The 18,574-nt window shown below is 37.1% G+C and overlaps 1 protein-coding gene across 3 annotated transcripts in view; it reads left to right on the forward strand.

Annotated features, from left to right (window-relative positions):
- Trip4 (thyroid hormone receptor interactor 4) overlaps positions 1-18,574 on the forward strand; it is a 54,569-nt gene that overhangs the window by 14,994 nt on the left and 21,001 nt on the right. For all 3 annotated transcript variants that reach the window (XM_026384811.2, XM_026384812.2, XM_077799769.1), the window contains 5 exons: positions 2,489-2,704; positions 5,612-5,738; positions 11,322-11,509; positions 14,845-14,969; positions 16,826-16,917. In XM_026384811.2, coding sequence (XP_026240596.1) covers positions 2,489-2,704; positions 5,612-5,738; positions 11,322-11,509; positions 14,845-14,969; positions 16,826-16,917 — 748 coding nt within the window. The remainder of the gene's footprint in view (positions 1-2,488; positions 2,705-5,611; positions 5,739-11,321; positions 11,510-14,844; positions 14,970-16,825; positions 16,918-18,574) is intronic.

Consider the following 18,574-nt stretch of genomic DNA (forward strand, 5'->3'; position numbering starts at 1 on the left):
GGTCTCACCGAGGTACCCTGGATGGCTTCAGATTTGTGATCCTCCTGCCTCAGCCTCCTGCATTGCTCTGATTACATGTATGTGACATTGTGTCTGGCCCTGCATCAGTTTGTTTTGGCAAATGCTCGTATACCCCCTGGACAGTTGACTTGGGTTGTCATAATTCCCTACTTATTTCACTTGCAGCCATTTATTCATCTAGTCAACGTATGCAGTCATTTATTGCTTAACGATGGATGGAGATGTGTTCTGAGAAATATGTTTTAAGTGATTTTGTCATTGTTGAAAATCATAGAGTTTACCTGCACAAATTTAGGTGATGTAGCCTATTTCTTACCTAGGCTATGTGGTATATCTATTTATGGCAGAGCCTATTGCTCGTAGGGCCATGATGATCAAAACACAAGATTGAACTAATGCAATAGAAAACCATGCAATCCAAGAGATACTATAGGGGCTAGGAGTATAGCTCAGTGGTAGAACACTTGCCACGTATGTGAGGCCATGGGTTTGATACCCAGCACTGAAAACAAAATGAAAGAGATGTATGAGATATATGAGGCCACTACTCGCATAACACAGCATTATTGTAAGTAGAAGGAATACACTCTAAAATAAGGATAAGAGCTAGGGGAGTATCTCAGTGGTAGATCACATAAGTGTGTATGAGACACTGGGTTTCATCTTGACTATCTAAAAATAAACATAAAATTTAATGATAACCTAGTAAATATATAATGAATAACCTAGCAAATACATAAACCAGTAACAATCATTTACTATCATTATCAATCACATATCACCCATAATTTTTAAAAATATTTTTAGTTGTAGATAGACACAATACCTTTGTTTATTTAGTTTTTTTATGTGATGCTGAGCATCAAACCTAGTGCCTCACATGTGCTACTGAGCTACATCCCCAGTCCCTTTTATTTTTTGTGACAGTCTTACTAAATTGTTGAAGCTGACCTTTAACTATGATCCTCTTCTTCAGGCTCCAGAGAAGCTGGGATTACATATGAACCTGATTTCAGTTTTTTTTCTTTATGCCTATGTTTATCACTGATTTGTTATTATAGAGAAATTGAGTCTTTTCTTTTTTTTCTTTTTCTTTTTTCTTTTCCTTCTTTTTTTCTTTTGTGTGTGTGTGTGTGTGTGTGTGTGTGTGTGTGTGTGTGTGTGTTTGGGTCACTTTTAACACTAAGCTATATCCCCAGCCCTTTAAAACAATTTTTTTGGACAGGATCTTCCCTAAGATGCTTAGGGACTTTCTAAGTTGCTGAAACTGGCCTCAAACCTGCAGTCCTCCCGAGTATCCAGGTTTAAAGGTGTACATCATCTTGACCTGTAGAAATTCAGTCTTTATTGGATTTGTGACTTTGGAGTAATCACTTAATTTCTGTGAGCTCCAGGTTCATTATCTATAGAATGGGAGTTAGATCATTAAGACTCCTTATAGTTCTGTTTCTTTGTCAGTATGATCTTAGAGATAGGCCTGATTATCATATCTTGGAACTTTGCCCCATTGTGTTAGTAAAGTCCTAGAGATGGGGTATGGGGATGGAAACTGTCATAGTAGTCAAATAATAGTATGTCCTAAGAATAGATAATTAAGCCTTAGGACAGATTTCAGGGTAAAACTCTAGTAAGCAAATGGGCCTATCAGTAATAGACTGGATCCCAATTGTAGAAAAATTAGAATATTGAGTAAGTTGCCAGAACATGAACTCTGATGCAGTAAAATCAAACTGAAGCCCAGGTATCAGAAGGTGAAAGCTGGAGTATGCAGAAAGGAAGAATGATAATGAATTATGGTACTGTGCTTTTCCTGTCTGATATTGAAATAAGTTCTATAAGCTGCATTGGAGATAAGATATAAGCAGCCCCGCTGGTGTCCTGCATGCCTGTAATCCCAGCTTGGGCTGTGGCTTAGTAATAGAGCTCTGGAGGCTGAGGCAGGAGGATACTGAGTTCAAAGTCAGCCTCAGCAACAGCGATGTGCTAAGCAACTCTGTGAGACCCTTTCTCTAAATAAAATACAAAATAGTGTTCGGGGTGTGACTCACTGGTCAAATGCCCCTGAGTTCATGGGCTGGGGATGTGGCTCAAGCGGTAGCGCGCTCGCCTGGCATGCGTGTGGCCCGGGTTCGATCCTCAGCACCACATACCAACAAAGATGTTGTGTCTGCCGAGAACTAAAAAAGAAATATTAAAAATTCTCTCTCCTCTCTCACTCTCTCAAAAAAAAAAAATGCCCCTGAGTTCAATCCCTGGTATCAATAAACAAACAAACAAAAAAGATATATGCAAAAGCTGGTAATCAGGCTGAGTTTCACCTGTTTTGGTAACATTCTTGGACCTTGTATTTCAGACAGTAGCCTCTAAGACTAGCAAAAGAGTAAGTTACCTTGAAACAGTTCCTCATTAATAATTCTATGTTTGTCAACATGTGGCTTAATTGTCATGTGTGTGTTTGTTTTTTTAGTATTCGAAGGACCCAGGTCATTGATGATGAGTCAGATTACTTTGCCAGTGATTCTAACCAGTGGTTGTCCAAAATTGAGCGGGAAACTTTGCAGAAGCGAGAAGAGGAGCTAAGAGAACTTCGACATGCCTCTCGACTTTCTAAGAAGGTCACTATTGACTTTGCTGGCCGGAAAATCCTAGAAGAAGAAAATCCATTAGCAGAATATCACAATAGGTAAGTGGCCAGCACCAGAAAGGGTCTCAAAAAAGGAGTAGGTTGACTATATAGGATTTTTACTTCTTTAGTGATGTTGTTTTTGTTGATTTTTAAAAATGATGATCATCAAGCTGGGCACAGTCGCACATGCCAGTAATCCCAGCTGTTTGGGAAACTGAGACAGAAGGATCATGTAAAGCTAGCCTCAGCAACTTATCAAGGCCCTAAGAAACCCAAAAAGACCCTGTCTCTAAATAAAATATAAAAAAAGACTGGGGATGTGGCTCAGGAGTAAAGCACCCCTAGGTTCAATCCCTGCTACAAAAAAAAAAAAAAAAAAAAGGATGATGATCCCCAGCACTGTGGTAAAAAAATAAGTAAATGAAAATTTTAAAATAAAAACAAATTTTTAGGGCTGGGGATGTAGCTCAAGCGGTAGCTCGCTCGCCTGGCATGTATGTGGCCCGGGTTCGATCCTCAGCACCACATACAAACAAAGATGTTGTCCGCCGAAAACTAAAAAAAATAAATATTAAAATTCTCTCTCTCTCTCTCTCACTCTCTTTAAAAAAACAAACAAACAAACAAATTTTTAGAGCTAGAGATGTAGCTCAGTAGTAGAGCACTTACCTAGTATGCACAAGACCCTAGGTTTGATCCCCAGCACAATAAAAATAAAGTTAATGTTTATTGGGGCTTAAAAACACGTAGACGTAGCTAAGAAAATTTTTCAAGGGAGGAGACCTGTCCTTACTTATAATAAAATACTATTACTTTTTAAAAAAACTTTTGATGGGTTTGTTTGTTTTGGTACTGGGGATTAAACCCAAGGGTGCTTTACCACTGAACTATATCCACAGCCCTTTTCATTTTTTATTTTTATTTTTTAATTTTTAATTTTTTTATTTGTAGATGGACACAATACCTTTTATTTATTTATTTATTTATTTATTTATTTTTATGTGATGCTAAGGATCAAACCTAGTGCCTCACACATGGTAGGCAAGAGCTCTATCACTGAGCCACAACCCCAGCCTCTTATTTTTTTTATTTTCAGGAAGGGCCTCACTAAGTTACCAAGGCTGGTCTTGAATTCTTTTTTTTTTTTTCTTTTTTTTTAGTGCCAGGGATTGAACTCAAGAGCACTTAACCACTGCACTACATGTTCAGCCCTTTTTTGTATTTTATTTAGAGATAGGGTGAGTTGCTTAGTATCTCACTTTTGCTGAGGCTGGCTTTGAACTCACAATCCTCCTGCTTCAGCCTCCCAAGCTTCTGGGATTACAAGTGTGCACCATCGCACCTGGCTAGCCTTGAATTTTTTTTTAAATTTTTTTTTTTTTAAAGAGAGTGAGAGAGAGAGAGAGAGAGAGAGAGAGAGAGAGAGAGAGAGAGAGAGAATGAGAATTTTTAATATTTATTTTTTAGTTCTCGGCGGACACAACATCTTTGTTGGTATGTGGTGCTGAGGATCGAACCCGGGCCACACGCATGCCAGGCGAGCGCGCTACCGCTTGAGCCACATCCCCAGCCCCAAAATGAAAAATTTTTAAAAAGGCTGGGTGTGTAGCTCAGTGGTAGAGCACCTTGGGTTAAACCCCAGCACCAGGATGCCATTGTTTTTGTTTTTGTTTTAGTATCAGGGATTAAACCTAGGGGCACTTAATGACTGAGCCACATCCTTTTTTTCATTTTTGTTTTTAATTTTGAGACAGGGTCTCATTAAGTTCTTTAGGGGCTTGGCGAGTTGCAATCCTCCTGACTCAACCTCCCGAGCCACTGGGATTACAGCGTGTGCCACTGCACCCGGCCCTTTATAGCTATCTTAAACTTGCCATTGAAATTCAAAGCTTCTTGAAGGCTGGAACCATGTCCTCCCCATCTTTTAGGTTGAATTGCATATAAGAGGTTCCTTAACAAATATATATTGAGCTGAATTCAAGGTCATGTTCAACCTTTTCTATTAGTTAAAGCTTGTTATTATTTTATTATGTTTCAAAATTATAATCATCATTCACAAATGTTTGTCAGACATCAAACAGGAGTATGGATATAGCCACAAGGAATATAGAGTAATAGAATGGAATAAGATAGGGCTTCTACGCCAGTAGGATTTCACAATGTTCAAATGAAAATCTTCATGTCCCTCTGCCCCCTGGCCCCAGGGCTAAGAACCAAACTGAGGGCCTTGAGGGGGCTAGGCAAGAGCTCTGCCACTGAGCTAAATTCCCAATGCCATCACATTCATTTATAGGTTTAGATCCAAATACCCAAAACTAACACCTTAAGCACAGAATACATGGGATGTATCCAATGGTTATTTAGGGACCCTTTTTTAGAACTTCTAAACCTCGAAGCAGATAGAATTCAAATAGCATAGGTAAATAAAAAAGAGACTCCTGAGTAGACAAAGTAATAACTGTAGGGTGTATTGAATAGACAAGCTGCCATAGAATATTCATCTCTGAGTCAGACTACTTTTTTTTTTTTTTTTAAAGAGAGAGTGAGAGAGGAGAGAGAGAGAGAGAGAGAATTTTTTAATATTTATTTTTTAGTTCTCGGCGGACACAACATCTTTGTTGGTATGTGGTGCTGAGGATCGAACCCGGGCCGCACGCATGCCAGGCGAGCGCGCTACCGCTTGAGCCACATCCCCAGCCCCCGAGTCAGACTACTTTTTAAACAAATTTTATATTCTTTGTATTTTTGTTGATCTTGTTAAACTGGTAACTATAGTGTGCTTTACCTATTTTCCTTAAGTTCTGTGGAAGGAAGGTAGAGTGGGGATAGGGAAAGTTGTTCATGGGCTTCTCCTTGAATTCCAAATTTTAATATTACCAAAGGGTTTTATGTTGGTTTTTAAGTAAAGACATTCTGAGCATAGAATATTAATGATTATTGCTTCCTTTTGGTTTATTATTACAGATTAGATGAGACAATACAGGCCATTGCCAATGGAACCTTGAACCAGCCACTGGACAAAATGGATAGATCTTCTGAAGAGCCTTTGGGAGTTCTGGTAAATCCTAACCTGTACCAGTCCCCTCCCAAGGTTAGTGGACCTTTCTTTCCTCTAGCTGATAACGAGAGAATTTTGGTCCTAAATATTTCTCCTTTCAAGTATGTCTGTTTTATAGTTTATAGATACCAATTTGCTCTCTTAACTCACCTACCAATCTTACATTCTTGCCCAATTTTTTTCCAGTTTTTATCGCAGCACTTCCAAAAAGTTGACTTGTGCTATCTTCAATGAGCATTTTCCAAAAGAAGATGTTATTAAATACAATAGAAATGTAGATAGTAGAGTCAAGGGCATTGGCACATACTTGTAATCCCAGAAACTCAAGATGCTGAGGCAGGAGAATCCTAAATTTGATGCTAGCCTCAGCAACTTACTGAGACCCTAACTCAAAATAAAAATAAAGCTGGGCATGGTGGCATACGTGTACAGATAAATGAAAAGTTGTGCTGCAGTTGTGTACAATGAATCAAATGCATTCTGCTGTCATATATACATAAATAAAATAAGGAATGAATGATTTATTTATTTATTTTAAATTTCTTTTTTGTTGTTGTTGTTATAGTTGGGCACAATACCTTTATTGTATTTGTTTATTTTTATGTGGTGCTGAGGATCGAACCCAGTGCCTCGCACATGCTAGGCGAGCGCTCTATTGCTGAGCCACAACCCCAGCCCAAGATTTATTTTGACTCAAGTTTCAGAGGTTTTAGTCAATAGTCACTTGACCTCATTGCTTTGGGCCTGAGGCAAGGCAGAGCATATGGCAGAGTACATATGCTAGAGCAGAATAACTTGCCTCATAACATCTGGAAAGCAAAGAGAAAGGAAGAGGTTTGGGTTCCAATGACCTCTTTAGTGGTACACCCCTAATGATCTAACTTCCTAACTTCCTTCTACTAGTCCCCACACTAAAAGTTCTGCCACCTCTCTATAGCTCTATCAACTGGGACCAAGCTTTTAATACATGTGCTTCTGGGGGATGCTCAAAATCAAAATCAAAATCCATATAAAATGGTGAATACCTGCAAGCTAGGTAGGGTTTATAAGATATATTATTATAATGAGAAATAGAGTAGGGTTAGGTAGGTAGGATCAGATCATTAAAGAACTTTTTTTTCTTTCTTTTACTTTTGGGGAGGGAGTACTGGGGATTGAATCCAGGGGTGCTCTATCACTGAGCTATACCCCCAGTTTTTTTTATTTTGAGATAGGGTCTCACTGAGTTACTTAGGGCTTTACTAAATTGCTTGGGCTAACCTCAAATTTGTGATCCTCTTGCCTCAACCTTCGAAGTTACTGGGATAATAAGCATGTGCCACTGTACCTGGCTAAAGAACTTTTTAGCTAGGAAGTTTTAGCATTTTTATTTTATAAGTAAATGTGATACAGAAAGTTCTTATGTAGAGAGAGAATACCCTCAGGGTAATGCTTTACCTACTTACCTTCAGCACTATATATGTGTCAAATTCTGTGCTAGGTAGTGGGAAATTAAAAGATTAATTAAAGGTCCAGCTCATGTCCTTAAGAACTTCAAAGATCAGTGGGAAGATGTGTATAAATGCAAAGATTACAGTTCTTTAAGATAATTGCTATGAAACATACATGTCATAGATGCAACAGTATTTATGAGCATGTTCATAAATCTGTGAGAGCATAAAAGAAAGAGTGTTTGACAACTAAAGAATGACTAGAAGAGTTTGGGTTTGTAGCTCAGTGGTAGAATGCTTGTTTAGCTACAGGTGAGGTACTGGGTTCAATTTTTAGCACCTCATAAAAATAAATAAATAAAGGTAATATGTCCATCTACAACTAAAAGAAAATTAAAAAAAAATAACTAAGAATTTCTAGGTAGACAAATCTGGGGAGAGAATTCCAGGCAGAAGGTATAACATGTGTAATGACTCAGCATCTTGAATGGATAAAGAAAATGTGGTACATATACACAATGGAATATTACTCAGCCTTAAAGAAAATTGAAATTATGGCATTTGCAGGTAAATGCTAAGTGAAATAAGCCAATCCCAAAAAACCAAAAGCTCAATGTTTAAAATCTCTGATAAGTGGATGCTGATCCATAGTGGGGTGGGGGGATAGGGAAGAATGAAGGAAATTTGTTCTGTGTAGAGGGGAGTAAGGGGATGGGTGGTGTTGTGGGGATGGGAAAGATGGTAGAAAGAGACAGACATTGGGCTGGGGATGTGGCTCAAGCGGTAGCGCGCTCGCCTGGCATGCGTGTGGCCCGGGTTCGATCCTCAGCACCACATACCAACAAAGATGTTGTGTCCGCCGAGAACTAAAAAATAAATATTAAAAATTCTCTCTATCTCTCTCTCTCCTCTCTCACTCTCTCTTTAAAAAAAAAAAAAAAAGAGAGACAGACATTATTAGCCTGTCTACATGTATCATTACCCTGCTGGACTAACTCTAAACTATGTACAGCCAGAAAAATGAGAAGTTGTGCTCTATTTGTGTACAATATGTCAAAATGCATTCTACTATAAAATAAATAAATTCATTCATTAATTAAAAAAATAAAGGGATAGTGAATGAAGACTGCTTCTCCCTTTTAAGGCCAAGAAAAAAAAAAAAGACTCAGCATCTTGAAAGCATTCCTGGTTTGGGGAAATCAAAGTATTTTTATGGACTAGTAGATGTGTGAGTTTCCTAGCGCTACAAAACAGATAGGGTGACTTAAGACAGTAAGATTTCTTTCCTCATAGCTGGAGGCTAAAATTTCAAAATCAAGATGTTAGCAGAGCCACATTCCCTCCAAAGATTCTACACATGAATATTTTCTTGCCTCTTTCAGTTTCTGGTTGCCCTAGGCTTGTAGCTGAATCATTCCGATCTCTACCTCTGTCTTCACTTGGCCTTCTTCCATGTGTATCTCTGTGTGTCCTCTCCTTTTCAAAGAATACCAGTTATTGGATTTAGGTCAACATAATTTAGTGTGAACTCATCTTAAATTGATTACATCTACAAATTTGTAAGGTCATATAATCAAAGTCTAGGTAGACATGAACTCATGGGGATCCTCTTTTTTTTTTAATTGATTTTATTTTTCAAATACATGACAGTGGAATGTATTACAATTCTTATTGCACATATGGAGCACAATTTTTCATATCTCTGGTTGTATATAAAGTATGTTCACACCAACTTATGTCTTCATACATTGCTAACTCCCTGCCCCCTCTCTTCTCCTCCCACCCCTTTGCCCTATCTAGAGTATGTCTATTCCTCTCATGTCCCTCAAGGGGATACTCTTTAACCCAGTGCAGTAGACAATACCTGCTCTTGAAAGCCCTATGTTTCACAATAAGCACTGAGTTTTATTCGAAAGTAAGCAAAGAAGGATCCTTGAAGATCCTTGAAGACTGGTATGACTTCCATGCTTATACAGACAGTGCATTGGAGGGAAGGTTAAGACTAGAAACAGAAAAATTGTTCCAGAAGTTATTGTAATGGGGAGATAATAAGGGCCCAAGTTATTATCGTAGTACCAGTAGGATAGAAGAGAGTTATTTAACAACTAACAATATAGACAAGTAGATTAGTTAACAGGTTATATAATAGTATTATTGAAAGATAATGAGGGAGAATGGCTGTTTGGTTACAGTCAAGAACTGTAGTAGAAAATAAAATAAAAGAACTGTAGTAGAGACAGAGCTAAGAATTTGGGCCTCAGGATTATTCATCCAACATTTTTACAAGATAACTTATTTTTTCCATAATAGATCAGTGTTGCCACACAAGAACTTCTATTCTTACCTAATATTTACCCAATTTTGCCTTATGATTCAAAAGACAGTTATCTCATACATATAATAAAAATATACCTATGTATACATACACATATATATAGATATAGATAGATTTTTTTTTATATAATAAGAATTGAACCCAGGGGCACTTAACCACTGAGCCACATCCCCAGCCCTTTTGAGATAGGGTCTCAAAAATTGCTAAGTTGCTTAGGGCCTTGCTTAATTTCTCAGGCTGGCTTTGAATTTCCTATCCTCCAGCCTCAGCCTCCTGAGCCGCTGGGATTACAGGTGTGCCACCACAGTTGGCAAAACCATATTTTTTTCATGTTTTATGTTTCCCTAATCTGTGCTTTTCACATAGTTAATTACTCAATAAATGTGGTTTTTAAATAGTATTATTATTTTTAAAATAATAATAATAATGCTTTTCTATCATGCACAGTTCCTTGTGCATGCTAGAAAAGCATTCTACCACTGAGCTACATCTTCAATACTTCAAAAAATTTTTTTGAGATGGGGTCTTGCTAAATTGTCCAGACTGGCCATAAACTTCCAATCTTCCTGTTACAGCCTCTTGTGGAATTACAGGAGTGTGCCACTGTGCCCAGTTTAACTGTGGTATTTTAAAAGCTATGACAGGGCTGGGGTTGTAGCTCAGTGGTAGAGCGCTTGTCTAGCATGGGTGAGGCAATGTGTTCAATCCTCAGCACCACAAAAAAATAAAACTAATAAAAAGTAAAGTTTAAATTCTTTAATAGAAAAAGACAAAACTGTTAAATCATAAAATTTTGTTGTGAAAAGATTAAGATCTTAGAGATTCATCTAAAAATTTGTCAACAAAAGATTCTTAGAGATCCATCTTTGGCAGTTGAGAAAGCTGAAAGTTTAAGGGGGTTAAATGATTGCCTAAGTCTCCAGGCAAATACTCTAGCAGTCTTTTTTAAAATAAGTTATTACACTTTTAAGAATTAAAAAAAAATGAAGACTCACCATCCTAATAGCCATTTTTCTTTTTCTTTTAAATTTTGGAGCACTTGATCTTCTTGCTCTGGAAGAAACATTAACTTTCATGATTCTCTGACTGAACTCTTGCCAGAACTCTTTAGTCTCCTGTAATTACCTGTATCCTATAATTCTCTATTGCCTTTATGTGATGGGAACCTTGTTTCAGTAGTGTTCCTTCTTCTCTTTTAGTGTACAAGTTGTTTTTTTCAGGATAATAAAGTACTTCTTATACCCAGTAGCCAGAACTACTGCCCATGACAGCATCTGTTTGGCTTTGTTATAATACTGACATGTGAGTCTGCCATAAGCACAATAAGCATTATGAACCAAAATGTTGTATGTCTTTTGGCTGATTCACTTATCTTAGGAAACCTCCAGAATCCAAGATAGAGCCTTAATAAGTATAAAATGGAAATACTTACAGTTCTTTTGGTCTGGTAGTTGTGCTGCTTCTGGAATTAAGCATTATATGGAGACTTCAACATTCTACCTATCTTTTAAGATGGCACTTTGTTATCATACCTGGAACTCTTACTGAATTTATACCCTTTTTGGCTTTGTTTGTTTGTTTTTTGATGGACAACATGACTTTATTTTATTTGCTTATTTTTGTATGTGGTACTGAGGATTGAACCCAGTGCCTCACATATGCCAGGCAAGCACTTTGCTGCTGAGCCACAGCCCCAGCCTTTTTTTTTTTTTTTTTTGGCCTTGTTTCAGACAAAGATGGGATAAAATTTTCTAAGAAAATGTATCTACTATGATTTCCTCATTATTGCATTTGTTCACCATCCCTGGATTCTTCCCTGTCAGACTGAACTGTTTGTGTTTTCCTATACAGTGGGTAGACCACACAGGTGCAGCCTCACAGAAGAAGGCTTTCCATTCAGCAGGATTGGGACTTGAGTTCAGTTTATATCCGCACCAGTTGCGAATCCAGGATCAAGAATTCCAGGAAGGATTTGATGGTGGCTGGTGCCTATCTATTCACCAACCCTGGGCTTCTCTGCTTGTCAGAGGGATTAAAAGGTAAGAATAGAATCAGTGGAGGAAAGAGACTAGCAGGTGAGGAAGTGCTGGGGAGTGATATTGGCCAAATTATATTGTTAAATTATATGCATGTATGAATATGTAAGAACAAATTCCATCATTATGTGCACCTATAATGCACCAATAAAAAATTTGGAAAGTGGGCTGGGATTGTGGCTCAGTAGAGAGTGCTTGCTTCGCATGCACGAGGCACTTGGTTCGATCCTCAGCACCACATTAAAAATAAATAAATAATGAAGATATTTTTAAAAATTTGGAAAGTGAAAAAATTTTCTAGATAACAAAATAAACAAATAAAAAGTTAGAATAGAAATGAATCTTGGCAGTGAGAGATCTTTGACAAAAATTTGATTTAGAATTAATTTTCTCCAGCTTACTTATTATTTCCAGAACATAGCACTTGAAACAATATTAACTAGGTAGTAGAGTTTTTTTGAAACTGGCTCTTACTATGGGGCTCACTCTGATCTTGAGCTCCTGAACAAGTGATCCTCCTATCTCAGCTGGGAGTACAGGCTGATTATTCCATTATGCCTGGCAAATTTTTAGATTAATTAAAATTGTTTTGCTTGGCATAGTGGCACATATCTGTAATCCCAGCTCTTCAGGAGGCTTAGGCAAGAGGATTCCAAGCTTGAAGGAAGCCTAAGTAAGTTAGACTTTGCCTCAAAATAAAATAAAAAGGCAATTAGTGATGTAGCTCAGTTGGTAGAGCCCTTGCCTAGTGTATGTGAGGCCTGGGTGCAATTTCTAACACTATTAAAAAAAAAAAACCTAACTATAAAATAAAAAGGATTGTAATATAACTCAGTGGTATAGCACTTGTCTACTGTGTATAAAGCCCTGGTTTAATCCTCAGTACTTAGAATAAATGGAATACCAGGTTTTTTTCATCCTTGGAAGAGAATCTATTGAAAAAACTCTTTTGAGAAACTATTTTACTACAAATTCCTTTTCTACAAAAAGTAGAGGAAGTAGTGAGGAATAACTAGAGGTATTATAAAGCTGAGTCATATCTATTGGTGATAACTGTTTACTATTCCATGCTTTCTTTCTTTTTTTTTTTTTTTTTGGTACCAGGGATTGAACCCAGGGTTGCTTAACCACTTAGCCACATCTTCAGCCCTCCCTTTTTGTTTTGTTTTGTTTTGTATTTTACTTAGAGACAGGGTCTCACTGAGTTGCTTAGGGCCTTGCTAGGTTGCTGAGGCTGGCTTTGAACTTACACTCCTTCTGTCTCAGCCACTGGGATTACAGACATGCACCACTGTGCCTGCCTGTTGTGTTTCTTCGTAATTCAACTTTTAAAATATTTTTCCTTTGCTTTTATACATGAAATTGAAAATTGTAAAATGCAGAAAACTATCTAGAAACAGAAACATCACCTATAACCCCACCATCAGAAATAGCTATTGTTAGCATTTTGAAGTCTTTATTTTTTTCTTGTTCAGATTGTTATATAATGAGATCATGACATTTATTTTGTTTGAGTTTTTCTTTCAATTTTCATTATAGCGAGCTCATTTTTCCTTCTTATTTTTCAGAGTTTTATGTACATGGCAGTGTCCTATCTCAAACAGTAAAAATACCTTTTATTTAAATAGGATTTAAATTTTCGAATCATTAGCTCTATGAATAGTTTAAAACGAGGACACTGAGGCAGGCAAAGATACAGTTACTCTAAATGCTAAAACTAGTTAATGTCAGAGATAGAACCAGAGTTCAGGACTTCAAAGTGTCTTTACTCTCTAATCTGCAGACTTTAGTCATTTCCCTACTTTCTACAAAGAAAAATTATTAGCATTTAGGAACAATCATTTTTACTTCAGTGGTTTCACTGTTGGCTGCCATTTCCCTCGTTTGTTAAGGTATAAAAACACTTTTTTGCCTCTATTTGAAGGTCAGGCTTTCTTGCTTTGGCTCCTAATTATTTCCTAATCTGTGTGTGTAGTACTAGTAGAACAAATGCATGTGAATCTGCTTTTTTAAAATTTTTTTTTAATTTTTAATATTTATTTTTTAGTGGACACAACATCTTTGTTTGTATGTGGTGCTGAGGATCGAACCCGGGGCCGCACGCATGCCAGGCGAGCGCGCTACCGCTTGAGCCACATCCCCAGCCCCGTGAACCTGCTTTTGCTCCAGGACAGCCAAAGCCTCAGATGTCCGTTTTTCTCATTCATTTCTCTGCAACTTAGGTGTCTTTTTGCATAGTAGAAAGCTAAACAGCTTAATGAGAATGTTTACATTTCCCTCATCTATTCTGGATCTCTGTTATTGAAATTTTCTCATTGGAAAGAACAGGATGAGCATCATCCATTCCCACAATCACTAATCCTACAGAAATAAACTGGGTGGTTCTGCCAAATTTGTGAGACCATTTTCCCAGTAACTCTTCAGGTTATTTGGTCTAGAAGGAAGACATACTGGTTCATTCTACATAATGAGTACCTACTATGTGCCCGACACTCCTCTAATTCATCTGTTTTAGCATACTACAAATATGAAAAAACAATCACAGTGCTACTTTCCATTATAAGAATGAGATAAGAGGGATATAATATTAAGGTTCTTTGTTTCATTTGATGGGAGGTGAAGAGAAACATCTTTTGTAGTCCTCGGAAAGTAGCAAACTAATTAAATTCTCTTGAGTATTTCATTTCACTTGATTCTTTCAAACTATTCAACAAGTTGTTTACTTATCCACACAGAACATAACCCTATATAAAATAATTAGGAAATGTATATTGGTGTCATTGCAACTTAGAAAATAAAGATAAGCATTTTTATTTATAATTATTTTATTTTTAATTTATTCATAATCATTATTCTATTAAATACCATTCTTGGGAAGTTATGTGTCAGGATTTTCTGTTAGGTTGGAGAATAAAGCAACAAGTCTTCCAGAAAAAAGTTAGCTTTTGACTCAAAGAATGGCAATGATGTTCATATTTGTGGGACAACTTAGATGCTTAAAAACTACAGATTCAGGATTATAGAAATTCCAAGAGTAGTGAGAACTCCAGGACTGAGTTATGGGAATAAGGTGACAACTATCCAGGAGTTGAGAGAAAAAAACTTTGTTCTGATGATAGGTGAAATTAGAGAACAGACTTCATCCTCAAGGGAAAGGTATTATGGGAGAAAAGTGTTTTTCACAAAAGATTCCCTCTTGGTGAGACATCTTCTTTAGATCTCTTGGTTCAACTGAATAATTTGCTTCAGTATTTTTTTTTCTTTCTTTTTGGTATATTGTGGCATCTTCTGGGAAACTAGAATTTAGATCCTTCCTACTAAATTTGTATTTGTTCAAGGGTGGAGGGCAGATCCTGGTATACTCCCCACAGAGGACGTCTTTGGATAGCAGCCACAGGCAAAAAACCCTCCCCTCAAGAAGTCTCAGAACTCCAGGCTACATATCGACTTCTCCGTGGGAAAGGTAACAGCTATGAATTCTTTTGGTCTTACATTTAGAGAGGAGTCATTGATATTCCTCTTCTTTCAGTTTCTTCTTCCTGTGGCTTTTCCTCAGCTGAAAGGGACTTTTAAACCTTATATTTGCTTATTTACTGACAAATCATAGACAGTTATTCAAAGCATTAATACCTCAAAAAGAGAAAATAAAAATATCAGTTTCTAAAAAGTCAACCAACTAATCTTAATTTTATCTGAAAAAAAATCTTCTTTCCCTTTTTTTTTTTTTTTTGCTATGAAAGTAATATAAATGATTCATAAGCTCTGGGATCTTAAATTGGGAAAAAAACAACCACAAATAATATAATCAAGAGTGACCCAAATAGAGACCTGCTATTGGATTCAGATAGATCAAAGGTGATTGACCTGAACAGAGAATTTTCAGAATCACCACAAGCACAGTAAATTTGGATCCTAAGAAGAACTTCTGACCTTAGACATCCTATGTCCCTTCCTCTTATCCAGCTCAGAGTTGTTTTGGAGATAGAATGAAAGGAGAATTACAGAACCACCTTTAAAAGTTTTTAATACATAAAGCTTAAGCAAGGAGTCTAGACTCCAAACTTAAGCAAGGAGTCTCTTAAAAACAGATTTATGGCTGGGAGCAGTGATGCACACCTGTAATTCCAGTGACTTGGGAAGCTGAGACAAGAGCAATTGCAAGTTCAAGTTCAGCCTCAGCAACTTGGTTGTAAGAACCTATATGAAAAAATAAAAAGGGTTGGGGATGTACTCAGTGGCATATTACCTCTGAGTTCAGTCCCTAGTACCAGAAAAAAAACAAAACCCATATTTCTGGAATTAGGAATGTAGTTCAATGGTACAGTATTTGCCTAGCATGCTCTGGGACCTGGGTTTAATCCTCCCAAAAGAAAGAAATGAAAGGGTAAAAAAAAATTCTATTTTGACTGGTACAGTTTGTTTTAGATTTGTGTCCTGACCTTCATGCTTATGTTTTTTTTTTGTTGTTTTTTTTTTTTTAAAGAGAGAGTGAGAGAGGAGAGAGAGAGAGAATTTTTAATATTTATTTTTTAGTTCTCGGTGGACACAACATCTTTGTTGGTATGTGGTGCTGAGGATCGAACCCGGGCCGCACGCACGCCAGGCGAGCGCGCTACTGATTGAGCCACATCCCCAGCCCATGCTTATGTTTTTTAATCACATTTTTATAGTTTTCTATTGTTACCTGTAGCTGCCTGTCTTCATTTCTAAAATCCATTATCACCAAGCTCCAGTCTGATCCAGTTGAGTATAGTAGAATTGATTTGTTTGGAATAAACTTGTAGGGTCCTTGAACTTTTTTTTTAATATATATATTTTTTTGTTCTAATTAATTATACATGACAGTATGCATTTTGACATATCATATATAAATGGAGTATAACTTCTCATTTGTCTGGTTGTACATGATGTAGAGTTACACAGGTCATGTAATCATATATGCACATAGGGTAAAAATGTCTGATTTATCTATTATCATTCCTACCCCATGCCCCTTCCTCCTCCCTTCACTCCCCTCTGTCTAGTCCAAATTACCTCTATTCTTCCTCCCTCCCTCACATCCTTATTATGAATTAGTAGTCCTTGAACTTTGATGAGATGAGGGAATAGTTTTCTAAAGGAAAAATTTCCTAGTTTAGCTAGCTACTCACTAAGTATTTTGCTAAAATACAGTTATGCCAGATACAAAACTCATTGTTTTCCTTATGGCTATAAATAGATAATAGAAAGAGTCATTTGTTCATAATTCAAAACAGATTCCTGAATTCCAGAGTAACAAAGAAGGAAATTTATTTAATCCTTTTGTTTTTCTTGATTCAGATGTGGAATTTCCCAATGACTATCCATCAGGTTGTCTTCTGGGCTGTGTGGATCTAGTTGATTGCTTGTCCCAGAAGCAATTTAAAGAGCAGGTAGGTAAAGATTTGCCATCATGACTGACTTATAGATCCTCTAATACAGCATATCCTGAAGATAATAAGGTGCTAGCAAATATATTTAGACATATGAAGAAAAAGGGTGTCTTTTTTTGTTTTCTTTGTTGTTGGTTTGTGTTTTGGTACTGATTGAAACTAGGGCTTCACACATGCTAGGCAAGAGTTCTACCACTGAGCTACACCCCAGCCCTTTTTATTTTTTATTTTTAAAATATCATTATTTACTTATTTTTATGTAGTGCTGAGGATCGAACCCAGTGCCTCACATATGTGAGGCAAGCGCTCTACCACTGGTCACAGCCCCAGCCCTATTTTTGATTTTTTCAAGATGTGATTTTGTTAAGTTGCCCAGGTTGGCCTTGAACTTCAGTCCTCTTGCCTCAGCCCCCTTAGTAGTAGGGATTATAGGTGTGCACCACCATACCCATCAAAATAGTCTTTTTATTAGTTGCTGACGGACCTTTATTTTATTTATTTCTATGTGGTGCTAAGAATCGAACCCAGTGCCTCACACATGCTAGGCAAGCCCTCTAACACTGAGTTATAACCCCATCCCCAAAAGAATCTTTTAATAAGATATATTGGGGCAGGAAAAGACCCTATCAATGACAGAAAAAAAACCTAGTGATGCTTTGGTATTTGGTGTATGGAGAACTGGTATATATACATTTCTGAATAGGAAACTATTGCCATAGTCCAGCAAAAAAGTATAGGGTCTTCATCCCTTACTAAAGCTTTGCTTCTTTTGGTGAGGAAGTCTTCAAAAGTATCCCCTGAATCATTTTGATTGGGTGGTGGGTATGATAGATCTGTTATTGCTTTTCAAAGCATTTGAACTCATGATAGTAGGCAAGTGTGTTTGAATACCAATTGCTTCGATTGTGTCAGGTGTGTTTGTGTGTGTGTAGATGTACACATACATGTCTATTTTGTTTTTGATCATTGACAATTGAACTGACATAACAAAGTACTTTTTTTTTAATACCTTTATTCTATTTATTCATTTGTATGTGGTGCTGAGGATCGAATCCAGGGCCTCACATGTGCTAGGCAAGCACTCTACCGCTGAGCTATAGCCCCAGCCCCACAAAGTACATTTTTGAACAGTAGAGGGAGACAAAGGACTTTAGCTTAATTGAAATATTCTTGACATACAGGATTTTTATATTTAGTTTCATTCTGGCAAAAACGAAGCCTGAGGAGTCTCACTAATAGTATAGTTTTCCTATTGTTTTGAACAGATACTATAGGTAATAGGACATCTACCACTATGTTTAATAAAATGTGCTTCAGTTTAATTTTTCTCAGTAAATTCTTTGTTTTTCAGACTTACTTTTTTTGGGGGGGGGGGGGCGCCGGTGCTGGGAATTGAATCCAGGGCCTCATGCATTCTAGGCAAGCGCTTTACCATTGAGCTACTTCCCTCCCTGCCTGTCTTGCTTTTTTTTTGTCTGAGGGATTGAATCCAGGGGCACTTAACCACTGAGCCACATCCTTAGCCCTTCTGTTTTGTGTTTTATTTAGAGAAAGGGCCTCCCTGATTGCTTAGGGCCTCACTAAATTGCTGAGTCTGGCTTTTTTTTTTTTTTTAAAGTTATAGATGGACACTATACCTTTATTTGATTTATTTATT

Source organism: Urocitellus parryii, chromosome 6 (genome assembly GCF_045843805.1).
Source record: "Urocitellus parryii isolate mUroPar1 chromosome 6, mUroPar1.hap1, whole genome shotgun sequence".
Lineage (NCBI taxonomy): Eukaryota > Metazoa > Chordata > Mammalia > Rodentia > Sciuridae > Urocitellus > Urocitellus parryii.